This window comes from Nelumbo lutea, chromosome 7 (assembly GCF_056320005.1).
Source record: "Nelumbo lutea isolate HS-2025 chromosome 7, American lotus-T2T, whole genome shotgun sequence".
In the NCBI taxonomy this organism is placed as follows: domain Eukaryota; kingdom Viridiplantae; phylum Streptophyta; class Magnoliopsida; order Proteales; family Nelumbonaceae; genus Nelumbo; species Nelumbo lutea.
Genome location: NC_142690.1, coordinates 14,453,073 through 14,480,804, shown reverse-complemented (window position 1 = coordinate 14,480,804; position 27,732 = coordinate 14,453,073). Strand labels below are relative to the sequence as shown.

At 40.4% G+C, this 27,732-nt stretch overlaps 1 protein-coding gene across 2 annotated transcripts in view; it reads left to right on the top strand.

Annotated features, from left to right (window-relative positions):
* LOC148845234 (rho GTPase-activating protein 7-like) overlaps positions 1-22,334 on the top strand; it is a 41,937-nt gene extending 19,603 nt beyond the window's left edge. The window contains exons 8-22 of one of the 2 annotated variants that reach the window (XM_088954507.1): positions 1,512-1,589; positions 1,718-1,773; positions 1,934-2,003; positions 3,021-3,108; positions 10,924-11,167; positions 12,286-12,507; positions 15,785-16,135; positions 16,798-16,847; positions 17,924-17,984; positions 18,089-18,172; positions 19,525-19,638; positions 19,717-19,886; positions 20,984-21,053; positions 21,329-21,535; positions 21,670-22,334. In XM_088954507.1, coding sequence (XP_088810633.1) covers positions 1,512-1,589; positions 1,718-1,773; positions 1,934-2,003; positions 3,021-3,108; positions 10,924-11,167; positions 12,286-12,507; positions 15,785-16,135; positions 16,798-16,847; positions 17,924-17,984; positions 18,089-18,172; positions 19,525-19,638; positions 19,717-19,886; positions 20,984-21,053; positions 21,329-21,535; positions 21,670-21,855 — 2,051 coding nt within the window. In that variant the 3' untranslated portion in view covers positions 21,856-22,334. Of the gene's footprint in view, positions 1-1,511; positions 1,590-1,717; positions 1,774-1,933; positions 2,004-3,020; positions 3,109-10,923; positions 11,168-12,285; positions 12,508-15,784; positions 16,136-16,797; positions 16,848-17,923; positions 17,985-18,088; positions 18,173-19,524; positions 19,639-19,716; positions 19,887-20,983; positions 21,054-21,328; positions 21,536-21,642 lie in introns of both variants that reach the window. The other variant, XM_088954506.1, reaches the window with a different exon arrangement.
* The last annotated feature ends 5,398 nt before the right edge of the window (positions 22,335-27,732 follow it).

Sequence of the window (27,732 nt, the reverse complement as noted above, 5' to 3'; positions counted from 1 at the left end):
GCTCCTGCATTATGACATAATTGACCAAAATTTGGTGGTCAATGAATGAGTACAAGGTATGAACAGAGGAAAGAAGAATGGTTGGCTATGTAAACTGAACTTAGAGAAAGCCTATAATATAGTGAATTGGTCTGGGATGGGGGAGAGTGGGTAGAGCTGAAAGCGGTTGGGTTGTCAGGTGGTATAGTCATACTCTGGGATCAAGGGTCTTTCAAAAAAATTGGGGAGTGGGCTGGGAGATATTCAGTATCAGTTTGCTTACGGGAGACAAATGGAGAGTGGGTTTGGGGACTGGTGAATGTGTACGGGCCGAATGAGGAAGGAGAAAGAGCGGGGTTCTGGGAGGAGTTGAGAAGGGTAAGGGCCGTAAGGCAGAGTTGGGTGAAGGAAAGGAAAGAAGTACTGAAGAGATTGTGGCTTCAGTTGGCAAACTCATCACAAGCTGGGCCATTTCTCTTCCAGAATTTGAGCAAATCAGATTTTTTGACGTTGCTGATAATTTTTGAGACTTGTTACTTGTTAGAGATCCAATCTTGTAATGTGAATCAGTTAGTCTGAACTGAAGTTTGATGTATGCTTGCTTTGATTTAGGGTGTCATCTTGACACCTGAACAGCTTGTATCTGTTTTTCGTTTTAATAAATTTTTTACTCTCGTTCTTAAAAAAATAATAATTTGGCCCTAGAGAGGAATGGGTTTGGCAAGAAATGGAGAAAATTGACGAGGGACTGTCTAAATTTGTTCCACTATTCAATTCTTGTAAATGGATCTGCTAAAGACGTTTTTCTTGCTAAGAGGAGACTTGGACAAGGGGACCGCCTGTTATCTTTCCTCTTCACTATTATGGCTGTTGTGTTTAGCAAGGTCTTCTAAAGTGAATAAGCTGGACCTGGTGCGTAGGTGGAAGGTTGGGGTAGAGGAAAGGCAAATACAACAGCCAAACCTATGTCATAGGTTTGAGGAGCTGTTGCCTTTCCTCTCACTCAAACATGTCATAAGGGTTGCACACTCAAGTTTTAAGAAATTATTTGAAGGGTTATGCTATGACATTTGTATCCTTCAAAATGGAATGCTGCAATTTGATGCAGATCCTCAACGTGGTATTTGGCATAGGTTTGGGTGACCTACTTTTTTATTTATTTTTGGTAGTTTTTTAACACTGTTGTTGTGCATCAAAGAATGAATGTAGCTGAGATGGATGAGTAGCAAGACTAGAAAGGAGAGAATCAGTTTGGTGCAAGTAAAAATCTCTAGAAGACCAAGAGGAAGACCAGAGAAAATGTGGTATACTGGTATGAAATGATAAAAATGACTGAAGGACTTATAAGTTGACAGAAAACTTGGCTCCAGATAGAGCACAATGGCAGGACAGGGTTCGCTCTAGGAGTTGAGTCGAGAGTTGCTTTGCTTCAATCTTTGATGTTTGTTTTTCTGTATTGCTTCAACATTTTGAAGTTTGGAATCCTATGAATATTCTTTAAGAAACTGATAATATAAATTTTTTAACAACAGGAACTAAAGTAGAAGGGATTTTGCGACAGTCTGCAGATGTGGAGGAGGTTGACCGCAGAGTTCAAGAATATGAGCAAGGTTTTCATGTTATGCAACTTTTTGCATCGTATCTTGACATTGATTATAACTTGGGGAATCTTTTATCTGCCATATTTAGTTAATTCATTCAAATGCCTTCACATGAGGTTGTCTGTCACTGTTACTAGGGAAGAGTGAATTCAGTTCTGATGAGGATGCTCATGTTGTTGGAGATTGTGTCAAGGTGCTTTCTGTGTTGATATACTTGCTACATCTCTAGACTATATATATGTATATATTTACTCTGTTGACTTTTACTTGGTTCCTGTATTTCCACGGAATTATATCAATTTCTGACCAGGACCTCATTTAGTAGCTTGTTTGTAAATATTTTTGGTTTGCAGCATGTTCTTAGGGAGCTACCATCCTCTCCAGTTCCTGCATCTTGCTGCACTGCATTGCTAGAGGCATATAGTAAGTTTTGCTGGTCATATTGCTATTAATTCCTGTTCCATTTTGTTCATTATTTGATTATGTGCCATCTAGTGTATGATTTATTTCCCAGTTATTTTAGTGAGATGATTTAGTTCTGCTTGTTCTTTTTTTTTTGATAAGAAATGGTAACTTCATTAATTACACTAAAAGATTACAAGTATCACCACCCAAAGAAAGGATGGTGATCCCTCAAATCATAAATCTTACAAGTTGTGCTTGTTCCCACATTCAGCTGTATTGAGTTCTTGCATACTTTGAATGATAAAATTACTTGTACCTCCTCTTGGGTTTTGGTCAGATACTTATATCTCCGTTCAGGTTTACCTAATAACTTATGCCTCCTTTGACCACCAAACTGTAAGAGGTTTGTAAATGGAAGAGATGGTTTTAAGACAGTAATAGGTATTTTACCAAAACATCCTTAACAATAAAATATGAAGTTTATCTCCAGAATATATATTTTGAAATTGATAAGTTTACTATATTTAGAAATACTAAATACAGGTTTTCCATTTTAAAACTTTATTTTATTTATTTATTTTTCTGATCCTGTTTTTAACTTTTATTTCACCATACTGTTGAGGTAGAAAAAATTTGTCCCTTCAATAAGTATCAATAATTTTTTTTCCTTATGATATAGAAGAAAGTACCAGAAAGGAGTAAAGTAGACCTTAACATTTTGGTCTTTTTTTTTAGTATACCAAGCAATGACCCCTAGGGGTAGAATAAGTAACTTAATCTTAAATTACAAGGGGGTGTAAGTTAACGGTTAAACCATTGGGGATGTCTTAGTATTTGATCAAAACCCCAGGGGAGGTTCTACCCAAGTTCTTATAATGGTTATTTAGTTAGGTTGTATACCCTATAGCTATCTTATGTAATGAAGTCATTTTGTGAGTTTGATGGCTTTATTGTGCTTCTTTCTCTCTCTCTCTCTCTTTTAATTGCTATTGGATTTATGATTTTTTTCTTTTGGATGGTGCTCCATTTCTTAAGGAATTGAGCAGAAGGAAGCTCGAATTAGTGCCATGCGCTCTGCAATACTGGAGACATTTCCAGAGCCAAACAGAAGACTACTACAGAGGTTTTCCCCCCATTCCTCTACCAACAGAAAATTGTTTTCTTTCCAATTGTTCACTCCTCTTTATTTGTTTTCTTTTATGCTGTTGGACACCACCATGTGTTAGGAAATGTTTATTTACAGATTTTTCCCCCACTTTATCCAGTTTACCCTAGCATTGGGCTTTATATTTCATGAAGAACTGCATTGTGGTATTTAAAGTGCTTTTTGATTCACATGCTTTGTTGTCAGTATATTTCAATATAGACATTCCTATGCAGGTCTATTCCCATTTTCTAAAGAACAAAGCTTACTAAAGCAATTAATTGATTCTCTCTCAGTTACAGACTTGGGCCATGTTTGGTTCAATTCTCATTCTTTCTCATTTCTTACCCAAGATGAAATTTCAAAATGGACGATAAAAATAGGCAGAATGAGAAAAAGTATTGCTATGAACCAAGCGCTTTTTTCCTAAAAATGAATTCTTTTCAGATTGACAAGTGTCCTATATAAAAGTTCTTTCATAAAAATAGTTTGATAAAAGTACTTTCATAGAAGTGCTTTTGTAAAAGTGCTTTTTGTAAAAGTACTTTTATGAAAGCACTTTTGTGAAAGTGCTTTTATAAAAGTACTTCCGTAAAAGTGCTTTTATAAAAGTATTTCTGTAAAAGTGCTTTTACAAAAATGCTTTCACAAAAGTACTTTTGTAAAAGTTCTTCCATAAAAGTACTTTTATAAAAGTGCTTTTGTAAAAGCGCTTTATTTAATTGCTTTCATAAAAGTGCTTTTATTAAAGTGATTTCGTGTAAAAGTTCTTTCGTGTAAAAGTTCTTTCGTAAAAGTACCTCTACGATAGTCTGCTAGTAAACATCTAGGGCAAAAGTTTTGTAGGCAGAATTTCCTCAAAGAATGAAAATGAGCAAGATGGGGCATGATTATTTTTCATGCTGCAGGCTACCTCAATTTTTGTGCTATGGGCTAATTTTTCATTCTAAAAAGAATGTGGCCCATGGCAAGAATTTTGTAACCAAACACTCTAATGTTATTCATTCTTGCCCAAAATGAACAAGAATTAAAAGAATGAGGACCAGAGCAGTGAATCAAACATGGCCTTAACCCCCACAAATTGGATGTGACCTTGTATCATCCCTATTATAGAAGACTATTTTAACATGCTAATTGTGTTTGTCATGGACAAGATATAACATTAACACTAGTTGTGGATATTGTGTGGATTTTAAAATGTGCAATACTAAATTTACTTATCTTTTTTTTTTTTTTGAATTCTTAAACCACGATGAATTAATTGAAAGTTGGGTTGAGTAAATAGTGGATAGTCATCAGGTCTCCCAAGGACAAGTTGCAAAAACTTTGTCTCATTGCCATTGATATTCTCATAGGGCTGTGTCTCCTGGCCAGGTTCTTCATAAGTTCATATCATATGAGTCCTACCATTTGATCAAGTTCAACTGAAAGCTGTTTCTTTCTTAACAATGTCAGAATTCTGTACTGTTTTTTTTTTTTTAATTCTTTCCCTTAAATTATAGCCTTTGATACTGTTAGTGGTGTTAGTGAAGGGGTATTTTGGTCTTTGCACTTGTTGAGAATGTTGATGTGTACTGTTATGTTAGTTCGAATGCCTCTTACTTAAATAAGGGCACTTAAGTCTTTTCCAATAAGTTAATAATATAATAACAGGTCTGGCCGAATCTAGGGACAACTTTTTCTCTAATTCGAACTAGACCTTCTCTCTTCTCTCTCTTCTTCTTTCCTCTCCTACTTCTACTTCTTGCTATTCACTTTACTTTACAGTCAATGAACAAGAAAGAATTCTAGGGCAGGTCGAACTTCAACATGGTATCAGAGCCACATTGAACAAATCAAACTTGCTAGAATTCTGTCTTCTACGCATTCGAACTAGGGTTTCTCTTGGGTTTCTCAGCTGTGAGTTGGAGACTGGGAAAATGGCTGAAAAGGAGTGATCGCCCTCTTCCCTTGGAGGTTCCTATGCCTCCGATTGTGTTGTTGGTGATTGGTTGCTGTGGTTTCTAAGCCCTAATTAGGGTTGGTACATGTGGTGCAGTGGTGTCTCAGTCCTTCGTGTGGTTGGCCTTCAGGCGATGAGGTAAAGTCTTTTTATGCATATTTTCTGTTATGGAATACATGAGAGGTGTAGTACAATTCGTATGATCGGTTTTCAGATTACAGTATGCTAGGGTTTATGCTAGGGTTTATTTTGGTTTGTGTGATTCGGAGGCAATAGTGTCTACTTAATGGTGAAACTCCCGGTAACTGTGGATTAGGGTTTGTGGTGTTACAAGTGTGGTTTTCAGCATTTAATATTGCTGAAATTAGTGTGCAGACTTCAGTGAGTATGGTTTGTGGTGTTGTAGTTTTCAGCATTTAATATTGCTGAAATCAGGGTGCAGATTTCGGTGAGCAGGGTTTGTGGTGTTGCAGTTCTCAGCATTTATTACTGTTGAAATCAGTGTGCAGATTTCGGTGAAGTGTTTGTGTGTAGTGTGCAGTCTGTAGTGCTAAGAATTCAGTGATAAGGGAGTTCGGCAATGGCAGATGACAATGATAGTAAACCTAGTGTCATGATATCTACTGACTACCTGAATGTCCAAATGACCTCCGTTAAACTGAATGGAGAGAACTGTGTCCCTTGGGCCAAGTCTGTAGAGGTTTTTCTGAAGGTGAAGAAGAAAGTGAAGCACATAAGAGAGGAGAAACCCCCCGCTAATTCTCAGGAGTATGAAGACTGGGAACAGGAAGATGCACAGATCATCACATGGGTGTGGAACAGTATAGAACCTAGAATCAGTATGAACTTCATGTTTCTTGACACAGCCAGAGAGGTGTGGGATTATGCTAAGAAATTGTATTCAGGTCAGGATAATACCACTAGGGTATATCAACTGTATCAGGAATACTTCAATCTGCAATAGGAAAATCAGAGCTTTAAGGAGTACTATGCCAGTGTGAGAAATATCCGTAATGAGTTAAACGTCTATCATCCTCTCACTTCTGATGTCAAAGTTCAACAGCAACAGCGAGAGCAGCTTGATGTGACACTGTTTCTGGTGGGGCTGAAGTCTGAGTATGAACCAGTACGAGCCCAGATACTAGGGGGATCTGCTCTTCCATCTTTAGAGGAGGTGTTTGCTCGTCTTCGGAGGGCTTCCATTGGATCTATGGATTCTAATGTCTTAGATAAATCAGCATTTGCAGTATCGAGAGGTCGAGGTGGCAGAAGTGGGGCTCGAGGAGCCCAGCTTGGCAGGAGTGGTAGTGGTGGACCTACACCCATCCGTGGTGGTGGTTGTACTGGAGGCAGAGATTTAGGGGGAGCTCGTGGTAGAGGACGTGGCTCGGGTCCACGGAAGTGTACTCATTGTGGTTTGAATGGACATACTATTAACTACTGCTATGGCTTACATGGTCCTCCCTCGACGTGGGCCAACCATACCATGACTAGTGACACCAGTTTCAGCTCTAGACAGGAGAACTGATCAGCTGACCCGATGCCTTCTACTCCCTCAGATGGTCCAGGCAAGGAGATGGTGAGTGCTCGTTGGGATGAGTATGAAATGTTTGTTCAATTCAAGTCGTAGCAGAACACAACTACCTTTGCACACTCAGGTATGGCTTGTTTGGCATCCACACCCAACCCCTGGAGTATTGACTTTGGAGCCTCCGATCACATGACAGGAACTCCAGGTGTGTTTTCATCTCACCCATTGCTCAACATCACAATCTGTTGCCCTTGCTAATGGCTCCACATTATCTATCTGTGGTGTTGGTAATGTTGACCTAGACCCCTATCCTCTTTTTTATTTGTACCTAAGTTTCCATTTAATCTTATGTCTGTTAGTAAGCTGACCAAGTCCCTTAAGTGCTCCATCACATTTTACCCCTCTATGTGTGTTTTTCAGGATCTTAAGACGGGGATGAAGATTGGTGGAGGGCATGAAGCCGATGGACTGTATTATCTTGATGGTGGTGGAAGAACGTCAACGACCCTTCAATTATCCATTTCTCCTCTCTAGTGGCATTGTAGATTTGGTCATCCTTCGCTGAAAGTGTTGCAGTCCTTAGTCCCTTCATTGAGTCAACTTTCTGTTTTAGATTGTGAGTCATGTGGCATTGGGAAACACCATCGTGTTCCCTTTCGTTCTAGTGTCGATAACTGTGTGTCGAGTCTTTTTTCTTTAATTCATTCAGATGTTTGGGGTCCTTATAAAGTGATGTCATATAATGGATACAGATATTTTGTTATTTTTGTTGATGACTGTTCAAGAATGATGTGGCTCTATTTAATGAAAGAAAGAAGTGAATTATTTGCCATATTCTAGAAATTTTATGCTGAGATCCGCAATCAATTTGGCGTTCACATCAAAATTTTCCGTTCTGATAATGGTTGTGAATACTTGTCTTCATCTTTTCAAGAATACATGGACCAACATGGCATTATACACCAAACTTCATGTGCCTACACTCTGCAACAAAATGGGGTTGCTGAGAGAAAGAACCGACACCTTGTAGAAACGGCATGCTCCCTCATGCACCACATGAATGTTCCCAAAACCTTTTGGAGCGATGCAATGCTCACCTCTTGTTTCTTAATTAATCGGATGCCCACGTCTATTCTTGATGGTCGTTTTCCTTTTAGTGTCTTATTCCCCAACATGTTTCCGTTTTCGCTTCCTCCTCGGGTATTTGGGTGTGTCTGCTTCGTTCATAATTTGGGTCCCGGGATTGACAAGTTAGATCCACGTTCCTTGAAGTGTATCTTCCTTGGCTATTCCCGAACTTAGAAAGGGTACAAGTGTTACCATCCCAGTTCTCGTCGTGCCTTGGTATGTGCTGATGTTACATTCTTCGAGTCTACTCTGTTCTTCGTGGGGTCCGGTGATGCTGCTTCCTCCACATCACCACCTCCTCTTCCTTTTCCTGTGGCTGATCCATCTCCTCTGGTTCTAGTCATGCCTACGTCCTTGCCTCCGGTGCCACCGTCTGTTGACCATCCACCCATCCGTCATGTGTATACACATCGCCGCGTGTACCAGCTGCAGCTCCTCCGGCTTCATCACCGTCGACAGATCTAGCTCCAGCTTCGACACCAGCTTCCGACCTAGATCTTCCTATTGCCTTCCGGAAAGGTAAACGTACCTGCACCCTTCACCCTATTTCCAATTTTGTTTCACTTACTCACCTCTCCGCCTTCCAGTTCATCTCTTTGTTATCCTCTGTGGTTGTTCCTAAGGATGTCCAGGAAGCCCTTACCTCTCCAGAGTGGTGCCGTGCTATGGAAGAAGAGCTCTCTGCTCTGCATCATAATCACACTTGGGACCTCACCGCTCTTCCTCCTGGGAAGCAGGCTGTCGGTTGTAAGTGGGTGTATAGTGTTAAGTACTTGCCAGATGGTCATGTTGAGCGCCTGAAGGCGCGACTGGTTGCCAAAGGGTACTCCCAAACCTATGGCATTGACTACACAGAGACATTTTCCCCGGTTGCTAAGATAGGGTCAGTTCGTGTCGTCATCTCCCTTGCAACTATGTATGATTGGCCTCTACATCAGCTAGATATCAAAAATGCCTTTTTGCATGGTGATTTGCTCGAGGAGGTCTACATGGAGCAACCACAAGGGTTTGTTGCTCTGGGGGAGGATGGTAAGGTATGCAGACTTAAGAAGGCTATATATGGACTTAAACAGTCCCCTCGAGCATGGTTTGGTAGGTTCAGTGAGGTGGTCAAGAAGTTTGGTATGAAACAGTGCCCAATTGATCATTCTGTCTTCAATCTTGACTCTTCGGTATGCAAAGTAATATTGGTGGTGTATGTGGATGATATCGTTGTGATTGAGAATGATAAAATGGGCATTGACAGATTGAAGGCATTCCTACAGGAACACTTTCAGACAAATGGCCTTGGCAAGTTGAAATACTTTTTGGGCATAGAGGTAGCAAGATCTAAGCATGGCATTAATTTGTGTCAGAGGAAATATGTGCTTGATTTACTGGAAGAAATAGGGTTGCTGGGTACTAAACCAACTGAGACACCTATGGAAACAAATACAAGGCTGAGCAGTGATATAGGTGAAGTATTTGAAGACCCTGGCAGATACCGACGACTTGTAGGCAAACTAAACTATCTAACCATTACTCGGCCAGATATTTCATTTGCGGTTAGTGTGGCGAGTCAGTTCATGCAGAAACCTTTGGTCCCACATTGGAGTACAGTGCTAAGGATTGTGAGGTATCTGAAAAGAGCTCCTGGTCGTGGTTTGCTGTACAAGAGTGGTGGAAAACTCGTAGTAGAAGGGTACAATGATGCTGATTGGGCATGTTCTATGTCTGATAGACGATCAACCACATGCTATTGCACCTTTCTGGGGGGTAACCTGGTAACGTGGAAAAGTAAGAAGCAAACAGTTGTGGCAAGAAGCAGTGCTGAAGCAGAATATAGGGCCATGTCACATACTGCTTGTGAATTAGTGTGGCTAAGGAACCTTCTACAAGAGATAGGATATAGCATCAGTACTCCAATGAAGCTCTATTGTGACAATCAGGCAGCGGTTCATATCTCTTCCAATCCGGTTTTTCATGAAAGAACCAAGTACATCGAAGTTGACTGTCATTTTGTGAGAGAGAAGGTGCTGAACGGAGTGATAGAAACTGCATATGTTAGTACGGGAAATCAGTGGGCAGACTTGTTTACAAAAGGTTTGAGTTGGGGGAGAGTGGACTACATATGTAACAAGATGGGATTATATGATATATACTCACCAACTTGAGGGGGAGTGTTAGTGGTGTTAGTGAAGGGGTATTTTGATCTTTGCGCTTGTTGAGAATGTTGATGTGTACTGTTATATTAGTTCGAGTGCCTCTTACATAAACAAGGGCACTTAAGTCTTTTCCAATAAGTTAATAATATAAAAACAGGTCTGGTCGAATCTAGGGATAACTTTTTCTCTAATTCGAACCAGACCTTCTCTCTTCTCTCTCTTCTTCTTTCCTCTCCTACTACTTTTTGTTGTTCACTTTACTTTACAGTCAACGGACAAGACAGAATTCTAGGGCAGGTCGAACTTCAACAGATACCATTTATGACGGCTAGGGCTTATTGAATGATATATATATATATTTCATTCCAAAATCATCCAGCAAAATACAATTCAGAATAAGTCAATTCCACTTATTTGAGTATTTTTTGCTTTATTTTTTTAGTGAATAAGTCACTAAGGAGGTTATGAGCTCCTTAATGGCTGAATCTGAAGTTGAGTATTACTTCCCTACAATATGTATTTTTGATTATTTTATCCACTAAAAGACAAAGTAATAAATTATTCAGTTCAGCCACTTAAGCTGTTATCAAAGTCCCCTTTAACTTATCCCTTCTTAAGGATCCTTTGTTACTGGTTATGTAGCCTTTGCCTAAGACTTTCAAACTTATTTTATCCTCCATGTTGCTCTTCTTTACCTCTGAAGTCTTAAAGAGTCAATAAGGTTACAAGCCCAAAACTTTCTGATTCACTATAGTTATGCCAACTGCCATCCATCTCAAGATAGCTTGGTTTTGCTAAAACATCAATATGTATCTTTAATTTCTTCTAATTAATCCTTTCCAAATCAAAATCTTAAATGGCTTTTTGTTGTGATTTCAAAGCTACCTACTTGTGTGCAAAATAACAATATTTTGTCAATAATGTCACTGAAATATTATCTTGTCCTTGCATCTTTGTGCTGTAAGGAGTTTCATTAACTCATCAATTACATATGGCTATTGGGGTAATCTTTAATTTCAACTTTCATTTATTTTTCTTTTTGTTCATAGAATCCTGAAAATGATGCATACAATTGCTGCTCATGCCTCTGAGAATCGAATGACTCCATCAGCTGTTGCTGCTTGCATGGCACCCTTGTTGTTACGACCACTTTTAGCAGGTGAATGTGAATTGGAGGATGACTTTGATGTTAATGGTGATAACTCGGCTCAGCTTCTTGCGGCAGCAAATGCAGCTAATAATGCTCAAGCTATTGTTACGACTCTTTTAGAGGAGTATGAGAATATATTTTATGTAAGATTCCTTGAATCAGTGTACTGTATCTTCATATTTGCTTTTTTTATTTGGTAGATCATATTTGTTTATTAATGTTTTATTGTTTTTTTTAATTCACTTATTGCATGTGGTAAAACTTTGGAAATTAAATTGCTAATGTATCTATATCACATCCACTTGTAAGTTCTCCATAGAGTAGTAAAAAAATCCTAAATGTGGTTATTTCAGAACTCAGTGGATTGAATTTGGGTCCTGTTGTACTATGTTATAATTTGCTTTAATAAATTTTTATCTTACCTTCTTCAAAAGAAAGTTTGGGCTGAAATTTGTCAGTTTATCATAATGAAATATATTTTGTATGCTTGGAGAAAATTTACTACCTTTTGTTTTTACATAGGATGGATACTATTAAATTCCATTATGTTCTTGTTTAGAGCTGAAGAAAAGAAGGAACTGGAGAGTTGTATCACCTCATGTATCATTGTTAACTTTCTGTTGTTAAATCTAGATTTGCTGGAATTAATATGTAGTTGGTCTATAATAAAGGACGGATATTGGTTTGGGATGTGCATTCATCCACCAAATTTCTTGTAGTTTTTGTTTATAAATTCTGGAACTGGTATATGCTCAATTTTAGAAATACACCCAACATTATTTATTCACTAATGCTGTTATATGGTACTGCATTTTTGATATAGAAAGTTCATTATATAAAATACATGACTACTATTTGGTCTCATGTGCTGTAAACTTTTAGTACAGTATTGCGTTATGAGTTTGTATTTTTCATGTTTCAAGTTTACTTTCACATCTACTGTTGCTGGTATTCTATTTATTGGTTAATGTATTTAGAATATTCAATGTACGGGGAGGGATGTAGCTGAAGATAGGGTCTCTGATCTCTCCATCGCTAGTCCTCTCAATAGACTTAACTGATAGGGCTCAGTTTTCACCATAGATGATAGAGTGTCATTAGGGAGGGGGATATGTTGGGCCCTCATGGATGACTTCTGGGCCTCTACTTTCCTTTGAGCGTCTCTTCTAGAAAGTCTGTCAGTATTGGTATATGCACATGGATGCATATAACATTCTCTCTTATGATGCATAGCAACTTATGTTGTCATTTATATTTTCAGGATGACCATCTACATAGATGTTCTCTTTCAGCTGATTCTCAGATGGAAAACAGTGGGAGTGAGGACACCAGTGATGATGAAAATCTAGATATGAAAGATAATGGATACCACGATGCAGAGAATGAAGTTGATCCAGAAATAGATGATGATCCTGAACGTGTCCTCAGCGGAAAATTGAGTGAAAGCAGTGGTTATGCTGGCAGTGATCTTTATGATTATAAGGTCCTGTTTCTCTTTCTTCAGAGTATTTTTTTCTAGCTCCTATGTTTTGTGTGTAACAATTAACAACAGAAAATATATTTTTATAGTATTGCTTAGTTCCTGTATTGTGCTTGTAATGGTGATGTAGAGATCTTACTACCATTTCAGCGGAAATTTTGTCTCATTTATTTCTTAGGGATCCTACTTTTCTTTTTTATTTTGAAAATGACAAGTATTGTAATCATACATGTATGCCAAAAACTAACAGCAGTAGCTGTGTACTATAAGGTACTGTACAAAGAAAGTGTACAAAAAGACAATACCATGCTCACCTGCTTACATGAAATGTATCAAATTCAAAAAAGAATCGTAAGGTACTAGCAACCAAATCTTCTTAGGTCAAGTTGCCTTCAAAGATACATGTATTGCTTTCTTAGGTATTTCTTCTGCATATTGCAATAGGTTTCTTAAAATTTTTGGTCATTTAGGTGGTGGTAGAATTTATGCTAATGGCAAATATAATTTTCTTACCATAGAATTGTGTAACATCTAGATAGTTCAATTACTACGTTGCATTGTTAAGAATCCCTTGTAACATATTTTTATTTTTTTGATGAGTTTGTAACAACTTTGTTTTTGACAAGGATAGGCTATTTATAGGTTTGAAGTATACTGTTTTATAGTTTTTGTATTTCCCTTTTTGCTGTAATTGGTTGATCTATTTATGCTATGTTTGGTTTGAAGGAAAAAGTAGGGAAGGGTAGGGAAACCTATACAAGGTTTGTAAAGGTTTCCTTACCTTTCCCTGCTTTTTCCTTCAAACCAAACACAGCCTTAATATAATACTTTTTCAGGAAAAAAGTGCTTGCACCTTTACACACCAATCCAGTTACTGATATATAGGGATTCTGTGGGCCTCATGGGTCAGAGCTTTTCTCAGATTGATTCTTTTACCATTGTGAGTCAAACTCTTATTGATCCACCATAGGTTGTGGGGGAAGGATGATTCTCGGATTGTGACAGCGAAAGGGTGGAAAAGGTGTTGGTTAGGGTTTGCAGTGCCTACACCCTGATTTCTGAGGCATGATCTCTAATATCTGTTAATCTAGCAGTTCGAACAAGGAGAGCACACACAAGTTAAGGTGTGTCAATAGAATGAATGGCCCCCACCCCCAAAGAGTCTTATATATTAATGATATGCACAATTACAAGAAAGCCCTTACAGGGCTGAAAGAAAGAAATAAAAGAATACGTAGAGTACAACTGGGACTATAATAATACAATACACCAAAACTCTCCACATTCCCCTCAAACTGATACCACTTCACATCAGTTTGCTCACAATAAAGGGATGTTTGGAGATGGAGAGTGATAGCTTTGGGGAAGATATGATGGAGAAAGAAGACATGGAGGACATGCTTAGCGCAGCTGCTGAACTGTTCGTTGGAGAACATAAGGATTTAACCTCTAATCAAAACTATCCTAACAATTGTGGAATGCTGAAAGATGCAGAGTACAATTTGGAGGATAAAAGGGAAAACGGTGTACCAGAAAGAGGAAATCCAAGTCAGAGAATGAACAGTGAGCAAGGAATGGGTAAGATAATATCAATCAATATCCAAACTTCGAACGAAGGTGTAACAGAGGGGGATAAACGACCGAGTGATGGAAGTAGTTGTGAGTCCGAATCAGGTTCAGAAAATTCCTCGCAAAATTATATTCTGGGAGTGAGTTGTGAAGTCCAGATTAGTGTCGGTTTACTTGGTCAAATCTCCAAGCTGATCCAATTTGTTCAAAATTAGACAGATTTTTGTTTACTATTGATTGGGGAGAATATTGGGGGAGATCTGATGTCAAGGACACTACCTAGGGTCACCTCTGATCATTGGCCAGCTTTGATTAATAAGGTGGATCCTAGGAATAGAGGACCTATCCCATTCAGATTCGAGAACATGTGGTTATCCCATCCAGGTTTTTAAGGAGAAAGTGAAGCAAGTGATCCAATGGCTAATTGGGAGGGTATGAAGTTTCAGTGGAAGCTGAAGGAGTTGAAAATCAAAATCAAAGAATGGAATATTCTCCAATTTGGGAGGCTTGAGGAAAGAAAACAACAGTTGATGAATCAGATTGAGGAGCTAGATGCAAAAGAAGAACAAGGTGAGTTTGGGGAAAGGGACAAGGAGCTTAGGTGGGAGTTGAGGAAAAACCTGGAGGATGTTCTCTTCAAAGAAGAACTTAGCTGGAGACAGAAGTCCAGACATAAGTGGGTGTAAAGGAGGGAGATAGAAACACAAATTTTTTTCATGCTGTAGCCAATGGCAGGAGGAAGAAGAACTTGATATCCAAGCTAGTGATAAATGATGCAATATTGACTCAGTAGGAAGAGATTGAAGGGGCCTTTGTGGACCATTTTAAATCAATTTTTAGAAGGCCTATGCCGAGCAGATTACAGATTGAGGGTTTGGAGTGGCCAAGACTACCGGAAGAGTCAAGGGTATGGTTAGAGAGAGAAGCTTTGAATTGGAAGAAGTAAGGGTAGCCATATTTTCAATGAATAGATCTAAAGCACTTGGTCCTATTGGTTTTACGATGGCTTTCTATCAAGACTGCTGGGAGATTCTGAAGGATGACATCCAACAAGTGTTTTCTGGGTTCTTTGAAAGGGGGGTGATTAATCCAGGCCTCAATTCCACATTCTTGGCTCTGATCCCAAAAAAGGGAGATGCCTGTCACCCCGAAGAGTTCAGACCCATTAGCTTGGTACACAGCCTGCTTCAGCTGCAGCTAGTGCTGAAATCTGGGCCCTCCTAGAGGGGCTTTGGTTTGAGACTCAACAACATATCAGACACCTGGTGATGGAAGGAGAGCCCGAGAATGCTATAAATTTAGCCAATTACAGGGATGAGGGACCCATCCTGTTGGAAGCTATCTCACCTTTAAATCCATGTCATTTCCTCTTCTTTTAACTGTTTCTTCAGATCAATTCCTAGAGAACTGAATCAGTTGGAAGATAGATTAGCTAAATCTGGATTGGAAAGGATCTTTTGTATAGTGTGAACCATTTTAATTATATGGGTTCATGCTGTTTGTTTTACATGGCCCTTTCTTGTACATCTTCTAGTGTACATCCTTCTCTGTTTTTGATATTTGAATTAATTACCTTTTCTCAAAAAAAAAAAAAAAAGAAAGGTCTCATGGTTGCTTGGGAACAACTTTTTTGACTAATTCATAGCAAATTTTTGTTCAGCTCTGTATTTCTTTCTTTTAGTCATTTAGTACAATGTTTATGAATCTACAGGTGTTTGGAGGTGATGATTCTGATGCTGAATCCCCTAGAGACAATCACACTTTAGGAACAAGTTTGAAGCAACATGGAGATTCTCAGAAGTCAATTAAAGATTCCAATAGTGAACATAATGAGCAGCAAGGAACATTGACAAATGGAAGTGAGAACCCAATGAATCAGATGGATGGTAGTAGCAATTTACCTGCCAATGAATCTCACCGATCAATGGGAGAGATTCTATCTTCAATGGATTCGGGACTAGTACCTGCACCTGGACCTGAATTATGTGCAGAAAAGCCTGCAAGTAAACTAAATGGCTCCAGCTTCAATGTCAAGCGCTCGACTTTCTGGGGAAGGAACACTGTAAGTTGTTCTGTTGTCTTTTATTGATGTTCAACTGTTACATATCCTACCTTAAATGGATAGGATGTTTATATTAGATAAGATTATATGTATGACAATCAAAGTTCAAAATATTGACATCATTCCTGAGTCCATATTGTTCTTTAGCACACACATTTTCATCACTTTAATAGCTTTTGTTCTTAGCCCATCGAATCTTCTATGCGCAATTTAGTAATTTTACCTTATGTCAACCCTGTTAACAAAGCAGGGGTAGTGCTGAAATCCAGAAGTTTAGGGGGTCTTTGTTGCAAAACAAAGTTTGGATTGGCTAAGTGTCACCACCCCTAAACCCTAAATACAGGGTGGCAGTTTGTAATTTACCTTTCTTTCTTTTGATGGATACTACATGATGAGCACTTGGCCATCTGAATGCTGTCAGTATATTTGTCACACCATTGACACTGATCTCTTCAAACCCTAACCAGCAATTGGCCTCTCTTTGTGGTTGCATTGCTGTTCTAACATTTTTATTTATAATAGTTAGTGTAAATAACAAGTTTCTTATACTTTCTAAAATATCAGTGTTCTCAATTCCTGCTTAAGTACTAGGATATGAGATGTTTCATTCTTAAAGTCAAAGTTCTGACATATTGTTCTTAATCTTTTTATTTTTCTTACAGACCAGGAAGAACACATCCATGGAGTCGATTGACTCTTCTGGTGAAGAAGAGTATGTTATCCCACCTTTAACAACTTACATCTTTCTGTTTACTGCTAAGAAATTCTTACCTCTGCAATAATTCTTACCTTGGCTCAGAAGAGTATGTTATCCCACCTTTAACAACTTACATCTTTCTGTTTACTGCTAAGAAATTCTTACCTCTGCAATAATTCTTACCTTGGCTTGAAAATGAATGGCAACTTCTTGCTTATTTGGCTAGAAAGAGGTAACCATTTCACGAAGTTTTGGAAGGTCCTTATCATGCATATGACAGTGCATTGAAACTTGAAGTTTTCTGTGTACTGTCTTGTATTCTCTCATGCTCATGGAGTTGTATCACATGGTCATTCATTGAAGTTTTTCTGACTAGACTCTTGGATCTTAATATTAGATGTGACAGTACTGAGAAAATGGTCACACCCTGTAGGGGTTATATGATGTACCAAGAAAAAAAATGGTATTTTAAAAATTTAAAATCAACTCATATCCTTACATTTCCTATGAAACGTTTTTGTTTCTATGGGTTCTTATATGAACCATTACGCTTTCATTAAAACATTTTCTCTTTCTCTTGTTTTATTTCATATTGAGCAAGCTTACACAGAAAGCTACAGATTGGGTTTAAGGATGCACCTATTTTATCCATTTCTCTATTACCATCAATGATCTCCTCTTTACATTTTGGAAATTTACTTTGAATTGAAAATGTTTTTTGATAAATGGTAAAATATTTTGTTTCATTCCAAAATCATAAGCATATACAGGTATAGTCATGTACAATGAGGAAGGATATATGATAAAGATGCAAAAATCAAATGCAGCATAGTTCTCTACAGTCTTTTTAGGTAAACAGAGTCTGACTGAAAATAGGCGTGGTGAAGTATCTGTTTGAAGCAACTCATAAGAAAAGTATCTGTTTGAAGCAGTCCTACTCTGACAGCTAGGAATGGATTGTTAACAGCATTCTTTGGAATATGCTTTTAGTTGGAAAGTCACTTTATCATGTATCATAGTACTCTGAATTTGTTCCATTTGATGGATTTTTCACTCTGATCCTCTAAATTAATTCTGTAACTTGTATATAGGCTTGCTATTCAGAGGCTTGAGATCACAAAAAATGACTTGCGGAACAGAATTGCAAAAGAGGTAAAACTGTGATGGCGAATGTCTTCCTTTATATGCTTGGTTGTATCCAGGCTGGTTCTAAGATAGTCATACTCTTTTTACATGGTTGATTACCTCTTTGTCAGGCCAAAGGAAATGCAATTTTACAAGCAAGCTTGGAGAGAAGAAAGCAAGCCTTGCATGAGCGGCGTTTAGCACTTGAACAAGATGTATCAACTTTACTTTCAAGAGCTCAATGTTCTTACTGTTTTTTCTTCATAAAGTTATTTAAAAATTAAAATCTGACTGTCTGCTTCAAAATGTTCAGAGTAGTTCTGAGAGATGAGTTACAGTCTAAAACTTCATGTTCAATTCAATGTTTGGGTGGTGGAGTTGTTAGTATCTGTTGCAAGGATTCTCCTAAATGTTGAATGTCCATGTCAGGCTCATAGATTCTTGAGGGACACTTTGATATATCATTTTCCTTTTTTTTCTTGCTTATTTCACACAAGAGAACAGCTAATATACATGCTAGATGTCTTTTTTCCCATAGAATACAACTTTCATCATCATCTAAGCTTTGTCCCAACTATATGGGGCTGGCTACCTGAGTGCTGTTGTTTGTAAGGTGTAGCACATTGCTTCCTGGGAACAGCCTAGCATGAACACAAAAGGACAATTCAGTATCCAAGACCATATGACTTTGCCATAAGTTTTATTCAAGGTTTTAATATTGATACACCTGATGGCCCGATATGCATGAACCTTGCATTTTGGGTGTTTCCAAGGCACAAAAGCCTTTTCTTTTTATTGATTTTTTTTTCAAGTCTAAGGGGGTTGGTCTTAGGCCTGGCCACCCCTTAAAATTGCCTAAAACCCAAATAAATTGCTATTTAGGCATATTGGGGTGCTACCAGAACCATACGATACGCCTGATATACCCCGATACATGACAATTTTGATCATTGGTTTTAATGCTGGCTGCCAACCTGACATGACCTTCCTCTATTTGAGCTTGTGACCAGCAGTGCAAGACAAGCTCACTCTGGTGGACCTCCTATAGAGTTCTACTTAAATAATGTAAATGAACATTTAGACCTTTTTCTATAGGAATATGATATTAGAATTCAAAACATATGTACTATTTTAGTAGTATTTACCTTCCTTTAGGCTGGAAGTCCCTTGTCTTGTCTGGTTGGACTCCTGGATATGTGTGGAGTTCTAATTCCGGTGCCTGTTTTCATGCGGCACTGGTTAGTATAGATAAACATCTTGTTAAGTTGAAATTTTGTTATACAAACCTCTATTTACATTTATGATTTGGATGAAAAAAGAAGTTATTGTTTTGAAACCTAGGTCCAAGTTCACTTCAGTCATTGGGTGTCTAAAAGGTAAACTAAATGAATAAAAAGCATAGCTTTAGGTATGTCTGAATGGTTAGCTGGCCATTTTGATTGGTTTAGACAGTTCAACTACCAATTTTCTGATGATCATTGTATCATCCCTTTTGCCCATTTTTATTGCATGTCCTAAGTGTTTCTAGCTATGTTGTGTACTATGTACTCTTTGACAAATATTGTAGGTTTCAAGGCTGCAAGAGCAGTTGCAAGCTGAGAGAGATCTTAGAGCTGCATTGGAGGTTGGTCTGAGCATGTCTTCAGGACAGCTTTCTAGCTCTCGTGGAATGGATTCCAAGGTTTGTTCTTGTTCTATTAGATGTTCCATTAAAATGCCTTGAATGGATACACATTCTTATGGTATGCTTATCATGAAGACAAGGGCAGAGCTGGAAGAAATTGCTCTTGCTGAGGCAGATGTAGCCAGATTAAAGCAAAAAGTTGCAGAACTCCACCTTCAACTTAATCAACAACGCCAGCATCACTATGGCTCTCTCTCTGATGCTTGCGACCGCTATCAGCATATCCAAAATCTTCATCCACATCAGTGAGATCTCTAATTCATTTTTCCTTGTTCATATTTTTTCCATATTTCTTTTAACTTGTCTCTGAACATGATGTTTATATTGCAAAAATGGAAATTTATAGGTGTACTTTGTCACAGATCTGTTTGCATGTCTTCTTGTGATCATAACTGTCAATCAGCACAAAAGAAAATAATAGCCAGAAATACATCCATGGGATAGAGCTGTAACAGTGTCACTATCAAAGAAACTAGAAAATACAGGGATGTATAGACATGATGCTTCAACTATCTCTCTCCCCTTCCGACTCAAATTGAACCAACAAAATCATGAATAGAAACACAGATACACAAGTGGAAAGTAGGAACAAGAAGCATGACCCGAAAACTGCATGGATATTTCTACCTTACAAATTTCTCTTCTTTCATACTGCATTTTTAGTTACTTTTAACTGTTCATTCGTTTGTTTTGTTGACATAAACATATGCATCACTGCAAATATTTGAAGTTCCTCTGAAGTTAGCATGAGTACAGAAAAAATTTGAAAAATGACAAAATAAAAGCATGCTATTTATAAATTAAATAGGATACTCGTGCCCATACCTTTCTTTTTTTTGTGGATTTTGAGAAATGACAAAAATAACCCTTTTTTTCATATCTATGTCCATGATGTTGGGCTTTTGAACTGGACTGTTCATCTGATGAATGAACCTTGTCAGTCAGCCATCTGTAGTCTCCCTGTCTGCATCATCCCAATATTCCACTGCTTATTGAACTTCTCCAATGTAAATGTTAATCGTTAGTGTTCTTTAATTTATTTCAATATATCTATAATATTGGATTTATTACCACACGGGGGAATAGATGGCTGATTTAGATCATCCATCTGATGAATGAACCTTCTGCAGCCATCTGTAGTCTTCCCATCTTGTATCATCCCTATGTCTCACTGTGTATTGAATTCCCATTTAAGTATTAATCCTTAGTATTCTTTAAAGGGTACTATGAAGGAAAAGTGGACTCACTTTATGCTGCTACATCACCTCCCACGAGTCAAAATCTGATTTCTTTTTTTCCTTAAAAATATTATGCCTGGACCTGATTAAAAATTTCTCTGCAGGAAGTTTCTTCAACAAGATTTTGATATGACCCTTGCCTTTTGCAATCATGAGCGGAAACAAAGAAGTGAGGTATGCCTCCCTAAAATTCTTTGTGGCTCTGTTGTTTCACCTTGAAAGGGCATATATGCTACTATTTTTTCTTTTTTTTTTTCTACTCATTATGTGCTCTCTTTTGGAATGGGATGGTGGTGGTTATGGGATCGATGTTTAATCCTGTTGTTTCTTTTTCGTCTTTGGTAAAATGTTGTTTCAATTGAGTAATACTGCAACAGCATGGAGGAAATTTTCCTTTCTTGTTTTTCTGACTTGTCCTTGTTTTGTCATTTTAAATGGATTTGCTACAGGAGAGTTCATTGGGAGGGGATTGGAGGAGCCTCAAGGGTCAAGTATTGCCATCTGCAAGTGGTGGCAGGCATCTGTCATGGAAGCAGTGTGTAGACTCATCATGCCTGAGTGATTCAAAAAATATAGAGGCATCTACAAGCATTAATGTGGATGAACTCTGTGCAGTTGATTCCGGCACCATACCCTCTACATCAAGAGTAGCAGAGGTAAGTGCTATTTCACGTTTATCTACACCATGAAACACCTTGTAGCTTGCTGTATAGGCTTATTCGTTCAATTTATGCTTTATAAACATGATGCATTGTGGGTCAAGGTCTATCGATTGGGTTGCATGTCACAGGGGATGGAATATCTGAGGCAACCATCTGCAGCGTCTTCTGCTTTGGTGGAATTAACAACACGCCTCGACTTCTTCAAGGAACGGCGTTCCCAGCTCATGGAACAGCTCCACAATCTTGATTTGAACTATGGGGCAGCATCTCCAAAGGGTTTTCTATACAAGCCATCCTCCCCTTCATGGAATTAACAGTTCGAGGTAATGATACCCAATTTGAAAGGGTAGCTAATAGAGGATCTCTGCCCGACAGTCTTGCCTTCTGTATATCCTTGATGCTGCTGCAATCTGCATATACCATAGCCCTTGTATTTGTTTGTCTTAACCTTTTCCTCTTTTTAGTTTATCCCTTTCTGTTTGTGAGGATGTTTTGGATTGCTGTTGTGTTGAGGGTTTCGCGTTCTTTTTCCGTTTTTCCCCCATTTCATCTTTTTTTTCCCGTTTCTTTTATCATGATTGATGTAAGCATAAGAAACATTCTTCTCTTGTATTAATAGTGTAAAGGAGGGAGGGGAAATTTTATTGTCAGAGGTCTTTAGAACGTTACAAGTACTGTGATGGAGCAGACAAGAAAAAGGTTAAATCAGCTTTCATAGGTTTTCTTTGTAAGAAAGCTCTCTGAAGTTCTTTCCATGTGCTATGTGAATGTTACTTTCTGTGCTCTTCATCCAGTTCAGTGTCACATTTACTGCCCTTTTTAGTGATCAGACCCTTTCTGCCTTAATACACTGGTGTGCTGTAGCCCTAATCAGCATTATCTGATCCAAGGTTCAAAATATCGATACGCCAGTAGGGGCGTATCAGGCGAATCGATAGTGTTTTATTGTTTTTTTTTATTTATTTTTACAACCGGTTCAGGGGGGCCGGTTTAGGGCTCTATCCCCTGAACCGGTCAAGTCCCAATACATCCACTGTAAGGGCATGTCGGAGGGGTCCCGGAACGATACGTATCGACCGATATGGGTTAATAAGTGTGGATACTTTGAACCTTGATCTGATCTGTTGAATGGTACCTTGCATTTTATCTTTGCTAGCGATTCAAACATCCTTTGATGTAAACATGCTCCATTGAAATCAAACTCCACTGAGGGTCGGCAAAGGATGGTTTAGATCCTCAAACAGAAGGAATAATCTCTACAGATTGCAGATTAATTGTCAATACATCCCAAGTATGCTTGCTGAAGCCTAGATGCTAACTCGAAGCCCCTCACCAACAATGTGAAACGGTTCCTTTCATCCCATGACATGTATAGACTGTAGACTGAGCAGCTGACCTACAGCTCTACCCTCTAATAATATACCTCAAACATTATTGTGAATTGAGGGTTGGTCAAGTTTCTAATAATTAAGCTGCGTCCTTTTGGGTTTGGCATCGACTACTTTCAAAATTCAAACCATGGATGCTTTGGTAGTTGGAACTTGGAATGAACTTCAATGCCTAAACACGGTAGTCTATGACTGTGCTTTTACAAGGAACTAATTGAGATAGCATATTAGGGAACCGAACTGAAAGGAATCATTTATGTGTTTTCAAACTTGGGGTTGGGGTGGAGAGCATGAAGGTGAGGGGTTTGACCCTAAGTGGGAACTGCTCCTCACACCAACCACACAATATGTTGCAAAGTGCGTTGGAAATATCTCTCCACGGGTGACAGCATATCAGTATGGGATATGTACCCGATGTGCAGCTGCATCCATCAACTTAGGTTGCCTTTGGTATTGTTGTAAATTGAAGCTTCTATCTTTGTACTTGAGCCTCCATGTAAGCTTATGAAGTGCAATCCGGCCAGTCTTAGCTGTCAACGAACTCGCCTCTGAGCTGGAGCATCGGGGAGCCTGAAACGGGAAAGAAGAGAGCTCCGGGGGGAACCCGGTGTGATAACTCCGAAGCTCAAGTCAGTAATCTCTCAAAGGTAGAGTGTAGGCCAGATAGTGCAAAGTTCACATACCTTGTTTGTTGGGGGCAGGGGGTTCTTATAATCACTTCGCGCGCTCGCTCTGAGACCCTTGTTAGGTCGGGTATGATTACTCTTGCATCCGTCAATTCGGTCGTCGTCCTTTCTGCTGGGACAGAACCGCCACTGCCTAACCGTCTCTCTAACTGGAGATGGCGGTGTCAGGTGGCGGTGTCAGGTGGTGGTGGCAGGTGGCTGTTTTAGAGTGTGGCCATCAAGCGTCAGATCCCAAGTCAGTCGGGTGCGGCACCCTCGGGTACGGACTTCCTCAGTGTCAGGCATGGTACGACTTGTTTGGTTTTGGTGCCCAGACGGTGATGCGGAGTGGTGAACGAGGCGAAGTCTTGAGTTCGGAGGTATGTATAGGGCGGGCCAGTTCGGCGAGGTGTATCCCGAACTGCTACAAGGTTGGCCAGTTTAGCGAGGTATATTCCGAACTGATAAGGTAGGCCAGTTCGGTGTGTATCCCGAACTGTTTACTAGGTTGGCCAGTTCGGCGAGGTGTATCCCGAACTGATAAGGTAGGCCAGTTCGGCGAGGTGTATCCCGAACTGTTACAAGATTGGCCAGTTCGGCAAGGTGTATCCCGAACTGTTACAAGGTAGGCAAGCTTGGATTACTTTCTGGTTTGGGGCCAAGGGTGAGTTCGGGCCCCCAGTAGAGAGTTTGGTCCATTGGTGTCCCCTTGGTGTTCGCGCTTTAGGCTTGCTTTTGTGTCGAGTTGTTGTCTTTGCCACGTGTCGCATAACTGTGAGGTCGGGCCAAATCTTCCTTCATCTATTGCCCCCCACTCCTCGTGCCAAAGGTCTTGCCCCGGTGTGGGGAGTTTTGCGAGGTGGTAGGTGGATTTGTCCCGTCCTTTGAATCTTGACTGCGCGAGTTGCTTTTGCGAGGGTTCTTCGATTTTCGAGAAGGCGAAACACTAATGGTGCGTTTTGAATTTCAAAAATTCACGCCGCTGGGACGTGACAGCGGGTCAGAAAAAGGCGCGCCAATGCTGGACGTGCGCTGGCATTTGTCAAGGAGACGTGCGATGCGGTCAGTTTCAGAAAGACGTACATCAGCACGACGTTGGTTTTAAAAGGACGTGCGCTGACGTTTCACTTTTTTCATAAAGATGTGCGCCAATCACGTCTTGACCTCAGGGGACGTGCGGTCAGCGCAAATGTGGGCCGTCAGATCGTCTTTGATCTGCACGGTCAGTTCTTGGTTACTGTAGCTATAAATAGTGGGTGACCCTAGTCGATGTCACTTCTGTTGTTTGCCTATTGAGCTCGGGTCCAACTTTTCAGCTCGCATCCAAGTTTTTTCAGCTCGTGTCTAGGCTGGTTACATAGCCTTCAAGGTCTTTTGGCTTGTTCCCGTCTCCGGAGCCTTCAAAACTTTCTTCTGGTGAGTGCTTTCCTGAATCCACCTCCTTTCCTCAATGTCTAGCTTTGATAGCTCAGACGACTCATCAAGTAGGACTGACGTAGGTTCTACAAACTGAGTCGTATCCCTCGACTGCCTCAGTGATCCTGAGGTGGAACCCGAGGACTATGAACCAGTAGGCCGAGCCGCTTTGGGCAGTTTGGTGTCTACCTCTCGCCGAGGTCGGATGCTAGACAGGTTTGGTCCCTCGACCATGACGCCTGAGGGGCTTCAATCTATACTTGTGTCTTACAATCTGCGTTGGGGGTATACATATTTTATTCCTTCGGGTAGCTTTCCTTGGTAACACCGTCCTGATGAGATCATGATTTTTTGAGAGCAGCTTGTTGCGGGGTTGCGACTTCCTTTCCACCCCCTTCTCGTCGAAGTCATAAACCACTTCGGTGTCACCATTGGCCAACTTCATCCGAACTCTATTCGGAACCTGGTGGGGACAATCTCCCTTTTTTGCGAGCAGAATTTCCCTTTAGACTTAGAGATATTCTCCTCCATCTTGATGCTCAAGAGACAGGCGGGTTCTCTTCCTGGGGGAAGACGGGCGTATTACCTTTCTCCTTGCCCGGGCTTTAAGCTTCTGCACGATCTTCCTAATAAAGTCCCGACGTGGAAGCGGGACTACTTCGGTGTGCGAAGTGCACAAAGATGGCCCTTTCAGGCCGGGTGGGGTGAGGCCGCTCTTGATTCAGGTGTTACTCTCGACAAAGAGACGGTGAAGGGCCTCCGGCAATGGGCACGGCTAGGTTTGAAGTGCCATTACTACTTAACGGAAGCCAAGCTTATTGCGGCCGGCCTGAGTTCGGGTAGGTTTCTAGTTCAGTGGTTTCTTGTTGCTTTGTTCCTTTATTTTTTCTGATGTCGAACTCGTTTCTGCAGGTGTGATGGACGCAGAGAGAACTCGTGGGGGGCGTCTGTTCCAAGGTATGAAGAGGAGGAAGCGGGTCGCCAAGTGAACTTGTACCGAGCTGCCCCCGGAAGAGGAGCCTCAAGTTTCAGACAACACGTTCAGAGGATCTGTCCAGGGAGCCCGAGGTGACTCCACCGATGCATGAAGCTGTCGGGGCACCTTATGCTGAGACCACTTATACCGGCGCTCCTGCATACTCAAGTGCTCCTGCTCACTCTGGGTCCACTCATACACAGGCTGGGCCCTCAGGTTCGGGAGCTCAAGGAAAGTTCAGGAGCGTGTTGACGCCGAACTACGCTCTTTAGAAGAGTAGGGAGGCTACTTTCCCTGAGGAGATCGCGGTGTGGACCGATCTTCCTTTGAACCACGTCGCCTGCCGTGCCGTAACTCATGCTATGGTGGTAAGTCAGATTTCGTCTGCATTTTTCATTTTCTATCGCTTTTGCTGTCATTGCTCACTTGTTTCTTTTGGTAGGTGAATTCTTCAATTCATGCCTTAGCAGCCCAAGTGGAGAGGAGCTCGCGACAGGCGCGAGCTGCTGAGGTTGCCGCTCATGCTGCTGAAGAGGCTTTCTGTGCCGCAGAGGCGAATACCTGAGTTGCTGAGGCGGCTGCTTATGCAGCCGAAGAGACTGCTTGCGTCGTAATGGCCAAACAGGCGAGGTCTCAGCGTGATGCTGAGGCCATGGGGGTCGTTGTCAAGCACATGGCAGAATTGAAGTTGGATTTGCAGCATCAAGTCGAATATCTTCAGGAGGACATCTGGGAGAAAACACAGATTTTTTCCCAAGGCATTGAAGATGCCAAGAAGAAGGCTGTTGAAGACTACATTGCCTCTCCGCGTTTTGACGATCTGATGGTGGACTCTTACAGAAGGGGGTTCAAACTGAGCCGGTGGATGATTCGGAACACGTACCCCGACCTTGATGTTAGTGCCATATCCACTTCGCGTATAACTCAGGAGATGGCCAATGCTACCGATGGCGAGCCGGACTCTGAAGGAGAGGCAGGGCCTTCGAGTGTTGTTGAAGTGCCTTCTGATGGCGAAGATGTAGCTTCGAGCATGTAACAATTTTTTTTAAGTGCCTTCTGATGGCCAATGTACTGTTTCTTGCAACGGAATAGATAATCTTTTTGCCTATGCTCCTTTTTCCCGAACTGTTTCTTTGTCGAGCTGATAATATGCCACTTGTCCGGGTTATTATACTTTCGTGACCTATTTTTCCGCGCGTCTTTTGCAATGAACTAATTTTTTGCCGAGCTGATAATATGTCCTTTTCTTTGCTTGTTTACGCCGATGTTCCTCTTGGCTCTGCATTGTGGCCCATAGGACCTGATTTCGTCCACTTTGTTTGGCGGTTTATAGGTAGTATCGCCTTAAGTTCACGATGTTCCATGCTCGAGGTACTTGTTTGCCTTCCAAGGTTTCGAGCTCGTATGCACCCCCGAGCGCTCTCTTTACTTTATAGGGCCCTTCCCAGTTTGGTCCAAGTTTGCCCACGCCGGGTTCGGGCACCATAATCTTACGGAGGACCAGGTCGCCGACTCGGAAGCTTCGTTGCTTTACTCTGGCATTGTAGTTGCGAGTTACCTGCTACTGGTAGGCCGCTGTCCGGATATGCGCGAGGTCCCTTACCTCGTCCAATAGGTCAAGGTTGGTACGTAATTCATCTCCGTTTGTCCGATCGTCGTACATTTCTAGTCGCAATGTTGGTACTTCGATTTCTGCCAGGATCACTACTTCAGTGTCGTAGGTGAGGTTGAAGGGGGTTTCTCCCG